The 20,881-nt window shown below is 53.0% G+C and overlaps 1 protein-coding gene and 1 pseudogene across 1 annotated transcript; both read right to left on the bottom strand.

Annotated features, from left to right (window-relative positions):
* Window positions 1-215: 215 nt before the first annotated feature.
* LOC137458954 (olfactory receptor 14A16-like) lies at window positions 216-8,144 on the bottom strand (annotated as a pseudogene).
* A 5,803-nt stretch (window positions 8,145-13,947) lies between these two features.
* Window positions 13,948-14,880, bottom strand: LOC137458951 (olfactory receptor 14A16-like). The gene has a single exon (XM_068170239.1). The coding sequence runs from the start codon at window positions 14,878-14,880 to the stop codon at window positions 13,948-13,950; it is 933 nt and encodes a 310-aa protein (XP_068026340.1).
* Window positions 14,881-20,881: the final 6,001 nt, after the last annotated feature.

Genomic DNA, 20,881 nt, shown 5'->3' on the forward strand with positions numbered 1-20,881 from the left:
CAGTGACCTCACATTCACCTCCTGGCCATGTGGCTCCTCCTGCCCTAGTTGCTCCTCAGTCATCCCTGATGCCCCAGTGCTGGCCCAAGGCCTCAGTCTGCTTGTGGCCTGACAGCTGAGCAGCCACAAGAAACCTCTCCAAGGCCTTCCAAGGCAGGTCCCTGCTGCTGCCTCTCAGCTTCTCCAGCAGCCACAGCCAAGCCCTGTCCCTGCTGCTATCCCCTCAGGCCCTCAGGTGGCAGGAAGATGACAAGCCAGCTCCAAGGCTCTTCCTGCAGGGGCCACCAGGTGCTTAGGGACAGGGAGTCACATAAGTCCCTTGCCCACCACATGCCTTCTCTTGCCTGCTGGGGCCTCTGGCAGCTGGGAGGCTAAAAGCGCAGAGGCCATGCAGGAGTCAGGGGCAGCCCTCTCAGCTGCTGTATCAAGAAGTGACATCCCAGTCCCTTTGCTGCCCTCTTCCTGCTGCTGCCCTATCAGCTGCTGAGCCAGCAGTGACCTCCCAGCCCCTTCCCAGCCTTGTGGCTGCTGCTGTGCAGGAGATCCTGAGGCACAGCTGAGCTGCCGACGGTATTGTTACCCATCTGCTCCTGGTGTTTGTGAGCTGTTCAGCCACAGACCACCTCCTGCTCATGAGGCTGCTCTGAGAGCTCCCAGCCCCTGCCCTGTGCCAGGGGCCAAGCAGAATCCCTCAAGAGTGGGAGGGGATGCAGGTGAGGAGTCAGAGCAGAGGCTGGAGGACTGGGGCTGAGGTGTCAATATTGGGGCTGAGGGCTCAGATCTGTCCTTCAAGTCTGTGGCTCAGGCCAAGGCTGAGGAGAGGCTTTGGTGTCCTGCTGAGGGTGCTGGGTAGGGCTGAGGGGAGAACCAACTCTGAGTTGCACAGCTTGGGCTGGGGATCTGTTGAGGGTTGGGGTAAAGGGCAAGGCCTCAATGCCAAGGGTAAGGGCCTGGACCAGTGTGAACAATGATTACAAAGTCAGGGTCAGGGGTAGGTGTGGGAGAGGCTGAGGTGGGAGGGGTGAGTTGAGGGATGAGTTCACTGCCTGTGGGTTAGAGCACAAGACTGGTTTCAGGGGAGGAGCAGGGTTGGTGGGGACTGATTAGAGTGTGAGGCGTTCAGGCTGTACTGGGAGGCGATCAGAGGATGGAGTTTTTATTGGGGCAAGGCCTAATGTGTATTTGGAGGGATTAAAGGGATCCTGTTTGGACTGGGGGCAGGGCCCAGACTGTACTGGGAGGGCATGAGGGTGTGCAGTTTGTACTGAGATGGATACATTCAGTACTGGGAAGGGAGCCAGGGGATACATTATGTGCTGGGATGGGACAAGACTATAGAGGAAGAAGACAATATGAGGTAGCTTTTACAGGGATGAGACCACATCTGTACTGGGAGGGGATAAAGGACTAATATTTGGGCTAAGTCTATACTGGAAGGGGGTCAGGGTATCCAGTTTGGACTCTGAGTAGATGCAGTCTGTAATGGGAGGGGCTTGGGGTATGAAGGCATGAGGAGACCTCCTGTTCTGATGGCAGTGCTGCTCTGGAGCACAGCTCTCTCCCACAAGCAGCCCTGGACTCTCCCTGCCTGCAGTCCCAGCACTGCCACACAGCAGCAGCACAGTGCCCAAGCTGCCAGAGCACTCAGGCCTTGCCCCAGCACAGAGGCTCAGCAGGAGAGGCTGGAAGGGAAGAAAGAGCAGCTGAGGACAGCCCAAGCTGTGGGGCTCCCTGGCACTGCTGCTGTGCTGGGACTCTGCTCCTCCACCTCTGCACACAGGCACTGCCCTGTAGCTCCACAGAAGCCTTGGAGGAAGGGACTCAGAGAAACAACTCCTTGCAGGGTCCTTTATTGTGTTGACCACACAGGGAGCACAGCTCCTCATGTCTGCAGCCCCTGGGTCACAGCAGACAGGACAACACTGAACCAGAAATGGTCTGAAGAAAGATATTTATGTGGGAACATAAGAAAGATATTTATGTGGGAACATATTATGTGGGAACATTCTCACAAGGGGAACAGCACCAGCAGCAGCCAGAACTCCAGCAGCCAGGCTGGGCCTGCACTGAGTGACATCAGAACTGCTCTGCTGGGGAAGACAGAGCGTTTATTGCTTCTGAAAGCATCCAGGGATCAATTTGCTCAGGGCAGCTTTCAGCTCCTGGTTCCTCAGGCTGTAGATGAGAGGGTTCACTGCTGGAGGCACCACTGAGTACACAACTGAGACCCCCAGGTCCAGGGATGGGGAGGAGAAGGAGGAGGGCTTCAGATAGGCAAGGAAGCCAGTGCTGAGAAACAGGGAGACCACAGCCAGGTGAGGGAGGCAGGTGGCAAAGGCTTTGTGGCATCCCTGCTGAGAGGGGATCCTCAGCACTACCCTGAAGATCTCCACATAGACACCACAATCAACACAAAACAGACAAATACTAAGGAGACACCAATGACAATTACCCAAATTTCCCTGAGGTAGGATGTGGAGCAGGAGAGCTTGAGGATCTGGGGCACTTCACAGAAGAACTGCGCCACAGTATTGCCCTGGCAGAGGGGCAGGGAAAATGTATTGGCTGTGTACAGCAGAGCATTGAGAGCCCCACAGGCCCATGCAGCTGCTGCCATGTGGACACAAACTCTGCTGCCCAGGAGGGTCTCATAGTGCAGGGGTCTGCAGATGGCAATGTAGCGATCATAGGACATGGTGGTGAGGAGAAAATACTCTGCTGACATTAGGAAGATGAAAAAGAAGAACTGGAGAACACATCCTGTGTAGGAGATATCCCTGATGTCCCTCAGGGAATTGTCCACGGATTTGGGGACAGTGGTGGAGATGGCACCCAGGTCAAGGAGGGCAAGGTTGAGGAGGAAGAAGTACATGGGGGTGTGGAGGTGGTGGTCCCAGGCTATGGTGGTGATGATGAGGCCATTGCCCAGCAGGGCAGCCAGGTAGATGGCCAGGAAGAGGCAGAAGTGCAGGAGCTGCAGCTGCCTTGTGCCTGAGAATGGCAGGAGGAGGAAGTGGGTGATGGAGCTGCTGTTGGCCATCTGCTGCCTCTGGCCATGGAGACCTGTCCAAGAAGGGAAAGGCAGTGACAAGTCAGAGCGCACTTCTCTGAGAGCAATGATTGCAGTGCTCATAGAACACCTCCCCGCTGAGCTTCAGGAGGAATGGATCAGCTCATTACCCATCACTACCTATTAATTTCAGAGTTCATCAGAGCTTCAAGTGCAGCAGGGACCCAGAATTGCCATGAAGATTCCTCTGGAGTCAGAACAGAAAGTGACCAAGAGCCCAATCCCAGGAAACAAGAGTCCCAGGGAACAGGAGTCCCATGGCGAGGTGGAGAAACAGGGAACAGCTCTGCAGTGCTGCAGAGACAGTGAAGGGAAGAGAGAAAAGCAGAGGAGCTGGGGATGAAGCCTTCTCCTTACCCAGCTCTGATCACTGCTGCTCTCAGGATGGAACTGAAGGGCTTTGGTCCTCCTTCTGTGTGCACACTCCAGGAGCCTTCAGCTGAGCATCAGCTGCTGAGATGGAGATGCCTCCAGGAGCTACAGCTGCAGTGTCCTGCACCCACAGCCTCACCATGTCAGTGACTGCAGTGTCTTCTCCTCCAGTGAGTTCTCAGTCACCCTCTCAGTCCTGGCCACCTTGAAGCTCTCTCTGCCTTCCTCATGTCCCTGAGATCCTCTGGCAGTGTCCTCAGCCCTGCTGTGCTGTTCTGCTCCTGGCCAGAACTGTCTCCTGAAGTACTGCCTGCTTGCCAGCAGTTCCTTCCAGCCCAGGAGTCCAGCCCAATAGGGCAGCAAATGACAAGCCCAAGGTGTTTTAATGACTCTTCTGGTGGCTTTTGGTGCCCTGTAAACCCCAGGGACTGAGAGGAAGCTGATAAAACCTCTCCAGAAGTCAAAGTCAGATTCAAACTCTGAAGTTTCTTCTACTGTTAATGGGTCCCAGTGAAGCATACTGGGAAAGGGCCCCCAGGGTCTGGTTAGAGCAGAAGGAGAGAGTGGATGCAAGGGAAGCATCACTGGAGGCACTGAAGCATCTCCAGGCTCTGGTGAGAGCAGAGAACTGAGGCAGTGCTAACAGGTCAGGACAAGCAGCTAAAGGTGGCTCTGCTGCTGAGTAAACTTGGAGGGGTTTCCTTGGTCCAAAGGGCCAAGCCCTGACATCCAGCCCTTGGCAAGGCAGATCCTGTCCCTCACCTGTGGTTCTGGGCTCTGCTGGGGGCAGTGGGGAGTGAGGATGAGCAGTGACCAGGGTAGGACCTTGTCAGGCTTTGCTGTGGTTTGCTTGCAGAGACAACTCCTGCTGACAAGGAATGAAATGTACCTTTAAAAATACTTTTTATCAGATGCTTTGTGCAATAAAAACCTCTCCAATTAGCTGCAGAAACCTTGGCAATAATTAGAGGTTCAGCAGCATTTAATGAGCCCCATGGAGTATTTGGGGCTAATTACATCATCCTCAGGTACTGCCAGGAGACTCTGCCAAGGTACTGCCAGGAAGCCTCTCAAGAAGTCCAAGGCAGAAGCAAACTCCAAAGTACCTTGAAGCACTGATTGGCCTCACTGAGGCTTGTTAGTGACAAAGGCTCCCCAGGGACTCGTTAGAGCAGCTTGTTAGAGGCCAGGATTGCAGGGAGACAAAGGCAAAGTACAGGGCAGAAAAACTTGCCTTTGGTCTAGGAAGCAGAAAGGCCAAGCCCTGACCACTGCCCTTGCAATAGAAGAACCTCAGAGCCTCAAAGCCAAGTTTCTCCTCACAGGCCTTGGTGGCAGAGGCAACTGCCAGAGCCAAGGGGATAAAGACCTTGGTCCTGTTGGGCCTCTCAGCATTGCCAGAACCCTTGGCCATCCCTACTGCAGCCTCTCCTATACTGTCCCATGCCTGCAGCTCTTTCCCTTCAGGCTGCTGACACCCATCTTTCTTCCCCTCCCAGCTCTCTCTCTGCCATTTCCATCCCTTCCCTGAGCTGTCTCAGCTCTCCCTGCCGTTTCCTGACACCTCTGGATAGCCTCATGCATGGCAGCTCTGCCCTTTGAGGGACATTTCTTTGGCCTCATCTCCACTCTGAACCTTCCAAGATGCACTTTGTGAAGGTTTTGGTCTCTTTCCACTCTCCAGAAGAGCTCCATCCTCTCTGAAACCACCCTTCAGCCATGTGCACACTGCTCTGGCAGTGCCCTGAGCCTCTATTCAACAGGCTGAAGCAGCCCAGGTCCTTCAGCCTCTCCACAGAGATGTCAGCCCCCATCCTGGAAAATCTCCTCTGCAGCCTCCCCAGTTCCTGGCTTCCCCTTTGGACTTCTGAACTCTGCACCCAGATACCAGGAATCCAGATGTGGCCACAGCAGTGTTGAGTCTGGGAGAGGGCAATTCCTGTGTCTGGCCACTTTTCTCCTGCCACAACCCATCTGCAGTTGGCCTTCCCTGTGTGCAGGGTTTGTTCCATCCCAGGACATTTGGAATAGGGAGAAGAACCTCAGGAAAGTCTTGCTCAGTATTGCTCTATGAAATGCAGACAGGCCTTAGGCCTGGTCATTGAAATGGGAGCTTAGGAGAATACAGAGGCTTAGGGCCTGCTCTTGAAGGTGACATTTGCCCCAGCTCTTCCCAGAGAGGTCCTTGCTGTCCCCTGTTCTGCTCCCTCAAGCAGACCAGCACTCACATGCCCTGAACTATAACAGCCATGCAAACAAAGCAGAACAAGCTCAGGGTTATTACTCCAACCAACTTCTTCAGACTGAAGCCCAAGGCAGGAATCCACAACCATAGCCAGGCCTAGAGCTCTGAGAAGCCCCAGGTGGTGTCTTCCTTCTGCACTTCATGCAGCATCTGCTTGGTTCCCATATCTCACTGATCATAGAATGGGCTGGGCTGGAAGGGACCTCCAAAGGTTATCTTATCCAGCCTTCCCAGTGACATCCTCAACTAGATCAGGTTGCCCAGAGCCCTGTCAAGCCTCTCCTTCAATATCTCCAGGGATGGGACCACAACCCCCTCCCCGGGCAACCTGTTCCAGTGTTCCACTACCCTCATGGTGCAGAACTTGTGCTGGCTCCTCCTTCCTGCACAATCCTGCTTTGTTCCCATCTCTCACCCATGTCTATGGATGTCCTTCCTCTCTGATCCATGGAAACACAACACCTTGTGTTCAGTGCTGTGCCCACTCCTCCTTCTGAGGCAAAGACCATGCCTGGAGCCATTCCCTCCTGAGCAGCTATTTCTGCAACCTGTTTCACTCCTCCCTGGGAAGCTGATCCTGTACCTGCAGTCCTATTCCAGAGGACTGGAAGAGCAGAGATCTTCACCATGGCCTTTTCTGGTTGACTTTTTCTAAAGCAAGTGTGGTGGTTTGAGCCTTAACTGAGAGCCTTAACCAGGTCCCTCAGCAGAGACCACCCCTCAGGTTGGTTTGCCCCCACCAGCAGCTGGGAAAACCCACACTGACTTCCCCAGCAGGTTCTTCTCAGCAATCACGGGAACTCCATCTCCATCCACTGTTTGCAGCAGGTCGGACTGGGCAGGACCAGCTCGGTTCACAGATCCTCTGCTGTTCACTAACCAAGTGGCTTGAGCTAGGTGCTTTTCCCAGTTCCTGAAGGTTCCACCCCCCATGGCTTTTAGGGTGGTCTTTAGCAAGCCATTGTATTGCTTGACCTTCCCCGCAGCTGGTGCATGGTATGGGATGTGGTAAATCCACTCAATGCCATGTTCCTTTGCCCAGTCCCTTAGGAGATGGTTCCTGAAGTGGGTTCCATTGTCTGATTCAATCCTCCCGGGGGTGCCGTGTCTCCACAGGATATGTCTCTCTAGGCCCAGGATGGTGTTGCGAGCAGCGGCATGAGGTACTGGGTAGGTTTCCAGCCACCCTGTACTTTCCTCCACCATGGTCATTCCATGCTGTTTGCCACTGAGAGACTGAGGAAGGATGATGTAATCGATCTGCCAGGCCTCTCCATTCTTATATTTCCACCATCTCCACCCATACCACAGAGGCTTCATGCGCTTGGCCTGCTTGATGGCAGCACAGATGTCACACTCATGGATGACCTGTGAGATGGCCTCCATGGAGATGTCCACTGATCTGTCCCCAGCCCACCGGAATGTGGCATCTCTCCCTTGGTGGCCAGAAGTGTCCTGGGCCCAGCGAGCTAAGAACAGCTCACCCTTGTGTTCCCAGTCCAAGTCTATTTGGGAGATCTTAGCAGCCAGATCTGCTTGGTGGTTGTGCTTGTGCTCCTCTGTGGCTCTGCTCTTGGGGATGTGTGCAGCCATGTGCCATGCCTTTGTTGGCAGCCTGTCCAGGTGGGCAGCGATGTCTTGCCACAGGTCAACAGACCAAACAGGCTTCCCTTTTCTCTGCCTCTTGTTCCTCCTCCATTCCTTCAGCCACCCCCACAAGGCATTGGCTACCATCCAGGAGTCAGTGTAGAGGTACAGCACTGGCCAGTTCTCTCATTCTGCCACATCCAGGACCAGCTGGACAGCTTTTCCCTCTGCGTACTGACTGGATTTGCTTTCTCCATCCCTTGCTTCTGCCACTTGCCTTGTTGGGCTCCAGACAGCTGCCTTCCATCTCCGCTTGCTGCCTACAAGCCGGCAGGACCCATCTGTAAATAGAGCATAGCCCTTCTCGTTGTCAGGGAGATCATTGTATGGGGGAGCCTCCTCAGCACAGCTCACTGTTTGCCCTGGTGGCATTCCCAAGTCAGCACCCTCTGGCCAGTTGGTGATTACTTCCACTATGCCAGGGTGTTCGAAGTTCTCCATCCGAGCTCGATGAGTTATCAAGGCCATCCACTTGTTCCAGGTAGCATCTGTGGCATGATGTGGGGTTGAGCCTCTCCCTTAGAACATCCAGGTCAGGACTGGAAGCCTTGGAGCTAGAAATAGAGGTGACTCAGTCCCAATTACCTCAGAGGCAGCCCAGACACCCTCATAGGCAGCTAGGATTTCCTTCTCTGTCGCGGTGTAGTTGGCCTCACAGCCTTTGTACCTCTTCCTCCAGACACCTAGGGGCCTGACCCTGGTTTCACCAGGAGCCTTCTGCCACAAGCTCCATGTAGGACCATTCTCACTGGCCGCAGTGTACAGCACATTCTTGATCTCTGGTCCAGTTGGAACAGGTCCCAGAGCCATAGCCTGGACCACCTCTTGTTTGATCTGCTCGAATGCTACGTGCTGCTCAGGTCCCCACACAAAATCATTTTTCTTCCTTGTTACATGGAAGAGAGGCTTCACAATTTGACTGCACCCGGGAATGTGCATTTTCCAGAAGCCCACAAGCCCCCAAAATGACTGTGTCTCTTTCTTGTTTGTGGGCTGCACCATAGTGGCTACCCTGTTCACCACCTCCTGAGGGATGTGGCGATGGCCATCCTGCCATTGAACACCCAGGAACTGGATCTCCCTGGCAGGCCCTTTCACCTTGCTTCTCTTGATGGCAAAGCCAGCCTCCAGCAGGATGTTGATTATCCTCTTACCCTTCTGGTAAAGTTCTTCTGCTGTCTCACCCCATACAATGATGTCATCAATTAACTGCAGATGCTCAGGGGCTCCACCTTTCTCCAAGGCAGTCTGGATCACCTCGTGGCAGATGGTTGGGCTATGGACCCAGCCCTGAGGCAACCGATTCCATTGATACTGCACTGCCCTCCAGGTGAAAGTCAAATTATGGCCTGCATTCTTCTGCAATGGGAATGGGGAAAAAGGCATTAGCAATGTCAATTGTGGCATACCACTTGGCCACCTTCGATTCCAGCTCATACTGGAGCGCCAGCATGTCCGGCACGGCAGCACTGATCGGAGGAGTCACTTCATTCAGGCCACGGTAGTCCACAGTCAGTCTCCATTCCCCATTTGCCTTCCGCACTGGCCATATCAGGCTGTTGAAGGGGGAGTGAGCCTTGATGATCACCTGGCTCTCCAGTCGTCGAATCAGTTGGTGTATGGGGTGCAAAGAGTCTCTGTTGGTCCTGGATTGCCTGCAATGTACTATGCGAGAGGCAAGAGGGAACTTCAAATCCTGCACCTTATGGCTGCCCACTACAGAGGGCTCATCCAGCAACTCAGGTGTGGTAGAGAGCTGTTCTTTGCCTGCAGTCTCCACAGCTGCCACCCCAAATGCCCACTTGTGCCCCCTAGGCTCCTTGAAGCATCCCTCCCACAGAAAGTCAATGCCAAGAATGCAAGGTGCATCTGGACCAGTCACTAGGTTGTGCTTTCCCCATTCATTCCTGGTCAGGCTTATCTCAGCTTGCAGTACAGTCAGGTCTTGTGAGCCCTCTGTGACTCCCTGAATGCTTATGGGCTCAGCCCCTTTGTACCCCAATGGTATCAGGGTGCGTTGGGCCCCTGTGTCCACCACAGCTGGGTACTTCAGGGCTTCTGAAGTGCCAGGCCATTTCACATACATATCCCAGGACACTCTGTGGTCCCTGGTCTCCACCTGACTGGAGGTAGGGCACCTCTAATGCTGGCAACGATGCCCACACTTATCACAGGGTCCTGTGTTACTAGGGGAAGGGTCTCTTGAGCGAGAGGGACCCCTCCAGGAAACTGGGGCAGCCCTTCTCCTGGACGAGTTATCCCTGTTGTGCCCACCTGTTCCTACACTCTGTTCCAGAGGGCAGAGGTGGGTTGTCCATGCCAGGTGTCCATGTCCTCTCCATGGTCACAGAGACCCCACAGAGTCTCCACAGAGACCCACTTGACATCCCCTGATAGGCTTGGGTTGATCTCCTAGAAGAAGGTTGCCTGTTCCTCATTGCTGAAACCTGGACCCATTCTGAAGGAGAAGGGGAAAGAGAGGCATCGCTCCCCTTTTTCAGTTCAGACATGGAGGTCTTGATCTCTTTGACAATGTCTTTAGTCATAGTTTCTATGGCTGAGATCAGGGGTTTCTGATTTACACTGTCTTCATATTCCCTTAAATCATTTGCAAACTCACAGACAGTTTTAGGACTTCCATCCTGTCCAGTCAGGAGTATCCCTCCTAGTGTGTGAGCATGTTTCTGAGGAACTATCTGGGGGAGTTTCTTTACAAAGGGCCGTCTCATGTGCATTGGGGTCCCAGGGGAGCTGGCCATCCCCATAAATTATTTCCAGCACAGCCGTCTGTCTCAATACTGAATGCCCTGTTCCATAGCTGTCCATCTAATTCAGGCCCTGCTTGGACCATCAGATTCTTCAAAATTGACATCTCTACTTCCAATTCTTTTCTTTCAAACAAGGAATTACTTTCCAAACAGAATATTAATTTCCAAGCCCCACGTTGGAGTGCCAAAAATACTGTGATGGTTTGAGCCTTAAGTGGGGTTTAAGAGCTCAGATGAGGGCAAGGTTGAGAATCCCTCCCCTGGTCTTCCTCTCCTCTTCCCTGATCATGAGGGGAAAAGAAAAAGAAAGGGAAGCAGCAAATCTACTGAGAAATAGTTTGGAGTTGGATTGGAAGTAGAGAGGTAAAAATTTTCTTTAAACAATCTATAACAATAACAGGAAGGGTTCACAAGGATAAGGAACAAGGATGGATGGGGAAAATATGTTTACAAAACCAGTCCTTTGAAGAGGTGTGGATGTAGCAGGGAGGAGGAGGACCAGGCCTGACCACGTGGAACCAGGAAGCCAGCAGCAACTCTCTTAGTCCCTGTGAAGCAGAAGTAAAAGAGAGCAAATAGTTGCAATGTCTTCCTTTTTATAGGCTTGCTGGACAGGGAGGGGGAGTGGAACAGACTAACTCAGTTTCCCAGGGGGAAAACCCCCTCCAGGGAGAGCAAGGCTCTCACAAGCCCTTCCCCCCTCACTTTCAGGATGGGCATAACCCATCACACTGGTCATGACCCTCTGGCTCTGGCCATTCTTCCTGGTTTCAGTTCAACTCACTAAGGAGATAAAGGCAGGAATATCACTTACCAGTTCCCACTGTAGGCCAGACTGGACTGACAGAATCAGAGACTCATAGACTCATACTCATGTCACACCAGGGTAGAAGGGACCTCAGGGTTCATCTGGTTCAACCTTCCTTGGCAAAAGCAGGACCTAGCCACGATGGCTGAGACCCTGTCCATCTGGATTTCACAAGGGTGCAATGCTGGGGACTCCACCACTTTGCTGGGAGGATTATTCCATTTTCAGTGTGAAAAACTTCCCTCTTGTCTCCAATCAGAACATTCCAGGAGTAACTTGTACCCACCTGGCATGGTTTAGCCACTTGTCCTGTCACCAATGAATCCTGGATCTCAAGCACTGCAAGACCCAGCGCCTGTGGCTGCTGAAAATGTGATGGTCATAGCAAACAGGGGAGTTGCCCCTGCAAGCAGAAGGATGGATGGCTGAGAGCCTCCAGGGGTGGCAGCCATCAGGAGAAGAGATGGTCCCCAGCAAACTCTCCACTTCATAGGGACCATGACGATTGTAGTTTGTAATCCTTCTGCTGGCCAGCTTGGGTCAGCTGTGCTGGCTTTCATTTCTCCTTGCTTTAGCCTCTGGCTAGCTGAAGAGCTAAAGATCACTCTGGAGCCTGCACACCATGGCTGGCCATGAACAAAGCCAAAGTGTCTGATCAGCTCTGTTCTCACCAAACTGGGAGCTGCACTCTTCTCCCAAATGCAGCTTCTGGGAACAGAACATTGATTCTCTGGATGTGTTGCAGCAAAGCCAGGACTATCTGTGCTGCTCCTGTCAGCTGAGGAGTGCTGGTGTTCACTCCTGTGCTGGTTGTGCTGGGACAGGACCACAGGCCACCCATGGGCTGCAGGCCATGGGCACTTTGGAGTCAGCTAGGACAGCTGATCTGGGTTGGCTCAGAGATGTATCCAGGACTACAAACATCTCACTCAGCATCAAAGGTCAAGTTTTGCTGAGGATGCTCCTTCCTTTCCTTCTCCTGCTTCTCTCTGTCCCTACAGGGATTTCTTTCCCTCTCAGCTCCCAAGAACTGGCCTCCTGTGCAGTGTGACCACTGTCCATTGGCTGGGCTGAGGGGAGCTGTGCACTTGGCATTGCCATTGGTAATGCTCCAGCTGCTTCATTCAGTCCCCACCAGCTGTGGGAAAGGTTGAACGCTCAAGGCCTGTGCCCAGTTTGGCTTCATCCACAAAGGAGCTGCAGAGGCCCCGGGTCAGAAGGTGCAGGGAGCTGATGAAGAGATTGCACAGTGCTGGCCCAAGGGCTTGCCCTGAGGGATGCCACTGGAAAGCGTCTGCCAGGAGGACTCTGCCCTGGTGACTTTTGGGCTTGATCCACCACCCACTTTCCCAGCCAACACCTCATCCATTCCTTCAGTCCTGCTGTCCCCAGTCTGACTCTACAGAGACCATGAGAGACCATGGCAAACGCCTGGCTAAGGTCCAGGCATGAAATATTTCCTTCTTGCCCCTACCCAGAGAGGTTTGATGATCTCTCTCTTGTCCTGCAAGGGCATGCAGATGGCTGCAGGAGAGTCTGAGCTATCACTTTTGACCCAGCACCACAAATGTGCTGAGGGTGACAGGCCTGGAGTTTGCCCCAACCTCCTTTTTGACCTTTCTGAAGATGCCTTTTCCAAGGAGCCAGAACCTCTCTGATGGCTCTGTGCACATTTCAGGACACAACCCAGGAAGAGTGATATGAGCAGACAGCAACATTTGCAATGAGCCTGTGCAGGACACCTGAGAGGAATCTCCCTGCGGAAGGGAGGTTTGTGCTGCAGTCACACACAGAAATGTCAGAGCTCTGTCGGGTGTCCACACCTGAGCTGCCTCATGAACTGCTTCTGCATCTCAGGATATTCAGAGACACAGTCTTTCCCCATCCCTCACACAAGCTCTGCATTGCAGGAGGCAGAGTGTCCCTGGCCTCCTGCTGCCCCTGCCAGAGGCTGGGAGGCTCCTAACACCTCCAGTGCCTTGGTACCCCAGCAATAGCTGATGGTGTTTGTGCTCACTCAGGTTCCTCTCACCCCACACACCATGTCCATGCTTGCATCTCATCTGTGCAATGCCAGCAGCCACTGCTGACTCCTGAGCCTGTGACCTGCAACTGGGGGACAAAGAAACTTTGCAAGTTGTAGTGAGAGGCCAGTGCTGGAAATGGTGGTGGTGAGCGGCTAGAGCAGGATGGTTACCCTGGGACAGATTCCCCAGGCTGTGCAGTAAACAGAGACACAGATCAGAGCCTACTCTGTTGCTCCTTCAGGCCTCTTGCAGGAGGCCTGTCTGCGTAAGGTCACTGCTGTGTGCCCCAGCCCTGCACACTCACACTGTAGCTGTTCCCTGCTGTTGGCATCCCTGGGACACTTTCTTGGGCCTGCTCTGGAGAGAAACTTTGGATGAAGCCCTAAGCCTTCAGACTCTGCCCTGAGCAGATCATGTGTCTTTGTGGAACTGCTCTTGGGGGCCAGCTCAGAGTAGTTCCTATGGCTTGTCCCTGCCTGTGGTCACAGGACTGGCATGCAACAGAACAATGACCAAGCTGCCACAGCACTCAGGCCTTGCACTGACCCAGGAGAGGCTGGAAGTGGAAAGAGAACAGCCCTGGAAGTCCAGGTGCTGGTGCTCCCTGGCAGTGATGGTGTGCTGGGACTCTTTGCCCCTCTGACTCTGCACACAGGACCTGTCCCTGAAGCTCCAGAGGAGGCTTGGAGGAAGGTACTCAGATAACAAAACTGTTACTGAAAGGCTCTTTATTTATTTCCCTCCCCCAAATCTGCAGAGGACCTGGCCTAAAAGTTCTGGAGATGCTCTGGAGGAAGGATCTCAGGAAGGAAAATGTTAATGAAATGTTCTTTATTTTCTTAACCAAAGAAAGAGCAGAGGCCTTGCTGCACAAACTCTTGGTCAGCACAGCAGAGAAAGGGTTAGAAAAGGGATGGCAGTTTTATAAAGAGTAAAACAGCACCACCACCAAATGCAGAAACCAGGCTGGGCCTGCACTGAGGGACATCAGAACTACTCTGCAGAAGTGTTTATTCCTTCTGAAAGCACGCAGTGATCAGTTTGCTGAGGGTAGCCTTGAGCTCCTGGTTCCTCAGGCTGTAGATGAGTGGGTTCACTGCTGGAGGCACCACTGAGTACAGAACTGACAACACCAGATCCAGGAATGGGAAAGTGTGGGAGGAGGGCTTGAGGTAGGCAAATGAGGCAGTGCTGAGAAACAGGGAGACCACAGCCAAGTGAGGGAGGCAGGTGGCAAAGGCTTTGTGGCGTCCCTGCTGAGAGGGGATCCTCAGCACTGCCCTGAAGATCTGCACATAGGACACCACAATGAACATGAAACAGAGAGATGATAAACAGACACTGAACACAATAAGCCGAAGTTCCCTGAGGTAGGATGTGGAGCAGGAGAGCTTGAGGATCTGGGGGATTTCACAGAAGAACTGGTTCACAGCATTGCCCTGGCAGAGGGGCAGGGAAAATGTATTGGCTGTGTGCAGCAGAGCAGTGAGAAAGCCACAGGCCCAGGCAGCTGCTGCCAGGTGGAGACAAACTCTGCTGCCCAGGAGGGTCTCATAGTGCAGGGGTCTGCAGATGGCAACGTAGCGATCGTAGGACATGGTGGTGAGGAGAGAAAACTCTGCTGGCATGAAAAAAAGAAGAAGAAAGACCTGAGCAACACATCCTGCATAGGAGATGTCCCTGCTGTCCCTCAGGGAATTGGCCATGGATTTGGGCACAGTGGTGGAGATGGCACCCAGGTCGAGGAGGGCAAGGTTGAGGAGGAAGAAGTACATGGGGGTGTGGAGGTGGTGGTCCCAGGCTATGGTGGTGATGATGAGGCCATTGCCCAGCAGTGCAGCTAGGTAGATGACCAGGAAGAAGCAGAAGTGCAGGAGCTGCAGCTGCCTTGTGCCTGGGAATGGCAGGAGGAAGAAGTGGGTGATGGAGCTGCTGTTGGACATCTGCTGCCTGTGGGAATGTCTAAGAAAGAAAAGAAAGCAAAACTGGATGACAGACTCCTCTGAGAAGAAGCACTCCAGGGGGTCACAGCAATCCCCCAGCTGAAATGGATTTCCTCTCTGCTTTGTTCTGACTGAGGCTTCTGTGAGGAGCAGGAGCTCAGGCCATGTGCTGCCAAGGACTCATCTGGGCTCTGCTACAGTGGAGCTACTGTGCCCATCAGGCTGCTCCCTCTGCCCTGCACTTTCCCCTGTGCTGCCTTGCAGATGTTATGCCCAAATTAGCCTTTAGAACCCCCCCAGCTCTCTGTGCTCTGAGGAGAGCAGGGGAACACTGCTTCAATGGTTCAAAGGGCAGTTCTGTGAACTCTTCTCTGTCCCAACCCAGAGGTGCAGCTGTGAGAGCCAGAGCAGGACACAGTCTCTCATGAAGAGAATCAAAGGACACTGGGAGCAGAGTGCTGACACCCAAGGAAAGGCTCACCACTACCCAGTGCCCTATGGCAGATCTGGGCCTTCCTGGGGGCAGCTCCAAGCCCAGCAGGATAGGCAGAGCAGTCAGGGATCCTGGAGATGAGATGTTCTAAAGAGTCACTGCCCAGCAGACAGCACCCAGAGACATCTGCAGAGAAGCACTGAGAGAGCAGCCTGAACACAGCCTCCTCCAGGGCATAGCAGCTTCCCCTCATCCCCAGCCTTTATCTCTCCTGCCTGGAGCTGTCCCTGCCAGGAAAGGCTCAAGAGCATCTCAGACTCACCCTGTCAGCAACTGCAGTGACTTCTTCTCCAGTGAGCTCGCAGCATCCTCCCAGTCCTGGCCACCTTGAAGCTCTTTCTGCGTTCTTCATCTCCCTGTGATGCCCTGGCAGTGCCCTCAGCCCTGCTGTGCTGTGCAGGGGAGCTGCTCCTGGCCAGAGCTCCATGCAGCCCAGGAGCCCAGCCCAGCTCAGCAGCAGATGATCAGTCCAGGGCATTTAAAGGAGCCCTATGATGACTTTGGTGCCAGGTAAACCTCAGGGACTGAGAGCAAGCTGATGAAACCTCTCCAGAAGTCAAAGTTAGAGTCAAACTCAGAAGTTTCTTGTAGTGTTAAATTGGTTCCACTGGGGAACACTACAGGGAAAGTGTCCACAGGGTCTAGAGCAGAGAACTGAGGCAGTGCTGACAGGTCAGGACAAGCAGCTCAAGGTGGCTCTGCTGCTGAGGAAACCTGAAGGGGTTTCATTGACCCAAAGGGCCAAGCCCTGACCCCCAGCCCCTGGCAAGGCAGATCCTGTCCCTCAACTGTGTCTCTGGGCTCTGCTGGGGGCAGTGGGGCGTGAGGATGAGCAGTGCCCAGGGTAGGACCTTGTCAGGTTTTGCTGTGGTTTGCCTGCAAAGAGACAACTCCTGCTGAAAAGGAATGAAATGTACCTTTAAAAATACTTTTTATCAGATGCTTTGTGCAATAAAAACCTCTCCAATTAGCTGCAGAAACCTTGGCAATAATTAGAGGTTCAGCAGTATTTAATGAGCCCCATGGAGTATTTGGGGCTGATTACATCATCCTTAGGTACTGCCAGGAGACTCTGCCAAGCTACTGCCAAGAAGCCTCTCAAGAAGTCCAAGTCAGAAGCAAACTCCAAAGTACCTTGAAGCACTGATTGGCCTCACTGAGGCTTGTTACTGACAAAGGCTCCCCAGGGACTCGTTAGAGCAGCTTGTTAGAGGCCAGGATTGCAGGGAGACAAAGGCAAAGAACAGGGGAGAAAAACTTGCCTTTGGTCTAGGAAGCAGAAAGGCCAAGCCCTGACCACTGCCCTTGCAATAGAAGAACCTCACAGCCTCAAAGCCAAGTTTCTCCTCACAGGCCTTGGTGGCAGAGGCAAGTGCCAGAGCCAAAGGCACAAAGACCTTGGTCCTGTTGAGACTCTCAGCCTTGCCAGAGCCCTTGGTCATCCCTACAGCAGTCTGTCCTGCATTGTCACATGTTTGCAGCTCTTTCCCTTCAGGCTGCTGACACCAATCTTGCTTCCCCAGCCAGCTCTCCCCCTGCCATTTCCATCCCTTCCTTGATCTGTCTCAGCTCTCTCTGCCATTTCCTGACACCTCTGGATGACCTCATGCATAGCAGCTCTGCACTTTCAGGGACATTTCTCTGGCCACATCTCCACTCTGAACCTTCCAAGCTGCACTTTGTGAAGGTTTTGGTCTCTCCTCACTCCCCAGGAGAGCTCCATCCTCTCTGAAACCACCCTTCAGCCATGTGGACACTTCTATGGCAGTGCCCTGAGCCTCCATTCAGCAGGCTGAAGCAGCCCAGGCCCCTCAGCCTCTCCAGAGAGATGTGAAATCCCATCCTGGCAGATCTCCTCTGCAGCCTCCCCAGTTCTTCCCTTCTCCATAAGACTGCAGAACCCCATACTCTGACACCAAGAATCCAGATGTGGCCACAGCAGTGCTGAGTCCATGGTGAGGAAAATTCTTGTGTTTGGGTGGCCACACTCCTTCTGCCACAGCCCAGCTGCAGTTGGTCTTCTTCACTGTGTGAAGAGTTTACTCTATCCCAGGGCACATGGAATCACAGTATCACAGTATCACCAAGGTTGGAAGAGATCTCAAAAATCATCGAGTCCAACCTCTCACCCAAGACCTCATGACTAGACCATGGCACTGAGTGCCACATCCAGTCCCATCTTGAACACATCCAGGGATGGTGACTCCACCACCTCCCTGGGCAGCACATCCCAATGGCAAATGACTCTCTTGGTGAAGAACTTTCTCTTTACCTCGAGCCTAAACTTCCCCTGGTACAGCTTGAGACGGTGTCCTCTTGTTCTGGTGCTGGTTGCCTGGGAGAAGAGACCAACCCCCTCCTGGCTACAACCTCCCTTCAGGTAGTCGTAGAGAGCAATGAGGTCTCCCCTGAGCCTCTTCTTCTCCAGGCTGAACAATCCCAGCTCCCTCAGCCTCTCCTCAAGCATCTCGATGTCCTTCTTAAACTGAGGGGCTCAGTGCCTTTGTGACTGGGAATAGGACACACCAGAACATCCAGCTCCAAAGAACACGCAGACAGTGTGAACTGGGATGGGGCCCAGCCTGTCAGGGAGTGGGAAAGGGGATTTAGATTGTACAGGGAGTAGTCCCAGAAGAGATGTTGGAGCACTTCAGGTGGTGTAGCCTTTTCTGGGAGTGAGCAGAATCTGTACTGGAAAGGAGTCCTGTTGTGGCTGTTATTAATAGTTAATAATTGGGTGCACCAGGGGAAGTTTAGGCTGGAGGTGAGGAGAAAGTTCTTCCAAGAAAGAGGAATTTGTCACTGGAATGTGCTGCCCAGGGAGATGGTGGAGTCACCATCCCTGGACATGTTCAAAAAAAGATTGGATGTGGCACTTGGAGCCATGGTTTAGGTGTCAGGGGGTCTTGGGTGGTAGGTTGGACTTGATGATCTCTGAGGTCTTTTCCAACCTGGCTGATTCTGTGTTTCTGTGATTACAAGGTGAAGATAAAAGTTTGAACAGAGCTGTTTGACCAAACCACTGTCTGGTGACAAACCCAAGAGATTCCAAAACATGTAGTGTAAAGTGAGGAGAACATCTCCTGCCCAGCTGATGGAATGAGGAACTCAAGAGTCTCCCAAAAGCAACAGAAAGAAGGGAAAAGAACCACAGGAAAGTCTTGCTCAGTATTGCTCTATGAACTGCAGACAGGCCTTAGGCCTGATCCTTGAAATGGGAGCTTAGGAGAATACAGAGGCTTAGGGCCTGCTCTTGAAAGTGACATTTGCCCCAGCTCTTCCCAGAGAGGTTCTTGCTGTCCCCTGTTCTGCTCCCTCAAGCAGACCAGCACTCACACATGCCCTGCACTATAACAGCCATGCAAACAAAGGTGAACAAGCTCAGGGTTATTGCTCCAACCAACTGCTTGAAACTGAAGCCCAAGGCAGGAATCCACAACCACAGCCAGGCCCAGAGCTCTGAGAAGCCCCAGGTGGTGTCTTCCTTTTGCACTTCATGCAGAATCTGCTCTGTTCCCATATCTCACTAATCATAGAATGGGCTGGGCTGGAAGGGACCTCCAAAGGTTATCTTGTCCAACCTTCCCAGGGACAGCCTCAACTACATCAGGTTGCCCAGAGCCCTGTCAAGCCTCACCTTCAATATCTCCATGGATAGGACCCCAACCCCCTCCCCAGGCAACCTGTTCCAGTGTTCCACTCCCCTCGTGGTGCAGAACTTGTGCTGGCTCCTCCTTCCTGCACAATCCTGCTTTGTTCCCATCTCTCACCCATGTCTATGGATGTCCTTCCTCTCTGATCCATGGAAACACAACACCTTGTGTTCAGTGCTGTGCCCACTCCTCCTTCTGAGGCAAAGACCATGCCTGGAGCCATTCCCTCCTGAGCAGCTATTTCTGCAACCTGTTTCACTCCTCCCTGGGAAGCTGATCCTGCACCTGCAGTCCTATTCCAGAGGACTGGGAGAGCAGAGATCTTCACCATGGCCTTTTCTGCTTCACTTTCTCCTGAGCAAGGTAGAAACCATCAGACCAAGCTGTGCCAAGCAGAGGCCCTTTCCATTGCAGCATTGTTTCATTTGTGCCATTTCACATCTCCTTGGACCCAACTTGGAGCCTTTCACTGATCAGCCACAGTTGTATTTGGGAGCACTGCCCCAGGGGCACAGATTCCTGACCAGCTGAGGGGTAATCTTTTCCTGCGTTTCCTGCCACATCTCCAATACTTTCCCTTTCCTCCTGGTGCTGCCCACCCTGTGTGTTTCTTCCTTATTATGGGATGGTGTCAGCCTGGATGGATGCACAGCCTGAGTGTTTTTCCCACAGGGGTTCCTTGACTTCAGGCAGTCAATGTTTGCTAATCAGTTAGGTTGCATCTCTGGACACATTTAGAATATCTCTTCTTTGGATCAGGAGCCTCTTCCATCCCCATCCTGTGCTTCTAATTCTGGGTTATCCTTAAGGGGAGTGTTCATCCACAAGCTCAACAGGAGCCACCAGTGTGCACTTGCAGCCCAGAGAGCCAATTGTATCCTGGGCTGCAGCAAGAGAAATGTGGCCAGCAGGGCCAGGGAGATGATTCTCCCACTCTGCTCCACCCTGGTGAGACCACACCTGGAGCTCTGTGTCCAGTTCTGGAACATCTATTACAAGAAGTATCTGGAGGTGCAGGAAGGTGTCCAGAGAAGGGCCATGAGGATGAGCAGAGGGCTGGAGCTGCTCTGCTATGAGGACAGACTGAGAGAGTTGGGGCTGTTCAGTCTGGAGAAGAGAAGGCTCCAAGGAGTCCTTCTTGTGGCCTTCCAATATCTGAAGGAGGCTACAAGAAAGCTGGGGAGGGACTTTTTAGGGTGTTGGGTAGGGATAGGACTGGGGGGAATGGAGCAAAACTAGAAGTGGAGAGATTCTGGTAGGATGTGAGGAAGAAGTTCTTCCCCATGAGGGTGAAGGAACACTGGCACAGGTTGCCCAGGGAGGTGGTGGAAGTCTCATCCCTGGAGGATTTTAAGGCCAGGCTGGATGTGACTGTGAGCAACCTGCTCTGGTGTGAGGTGTCCCTGCCAATGGCAGGAGGGTTGGAGCTGCATGATCCTTGAGGTCTCTTCCAACCCTGACAATTCTGTGATTCTCAGCATGTCGAAGAGGTATTATCAGTGTCCTGGATGGAAAAAAAGCCTCAAAATTGCTCTGAATCAGACAATGAGGCAGAAGTTAGTAGATCTGGTTATTTAGGCTTGCTTGAACATGTCTCAAAGCCAGAATGAGCCAGGTGGGCATGCTTTTGGCCACGTTTGGAAAGAAGGCTTTCTATAGGTTACAATACCAGGGTTTTATCCCTAGATCTGTGTTGCTACTGCCCATTATCGCCTCGGGAAATCTATAAGTATCAGCCCAAAGAGCCAGAGTCTTGTCTTGCAATTGTCCACGCTCTGGAAGGAACTACTAGCTTTGCTTGGAAGCTGAACTGTGTTTCAGTTTACCCAGAGAAGACAGCAAGGCCCCCTCGCTG

The sequence above is a fragment of the Melanerpes formicivorus genome, unplaced genomic scaffold, assembly GCF_026170545.1.
Source record: "Melanerpes formicivorus ecotype bairdi unplaced genomic scaffold, bMelFor1.0.p_v2 SCAF_301, whole genome shotgun sequence".
NCBI classification, from domain to species: Eukaryota; Metazoa; Chordata; class Aves; order Piciformes; family Picidae; genus Melanerpes; species Melanerpes formicivorus.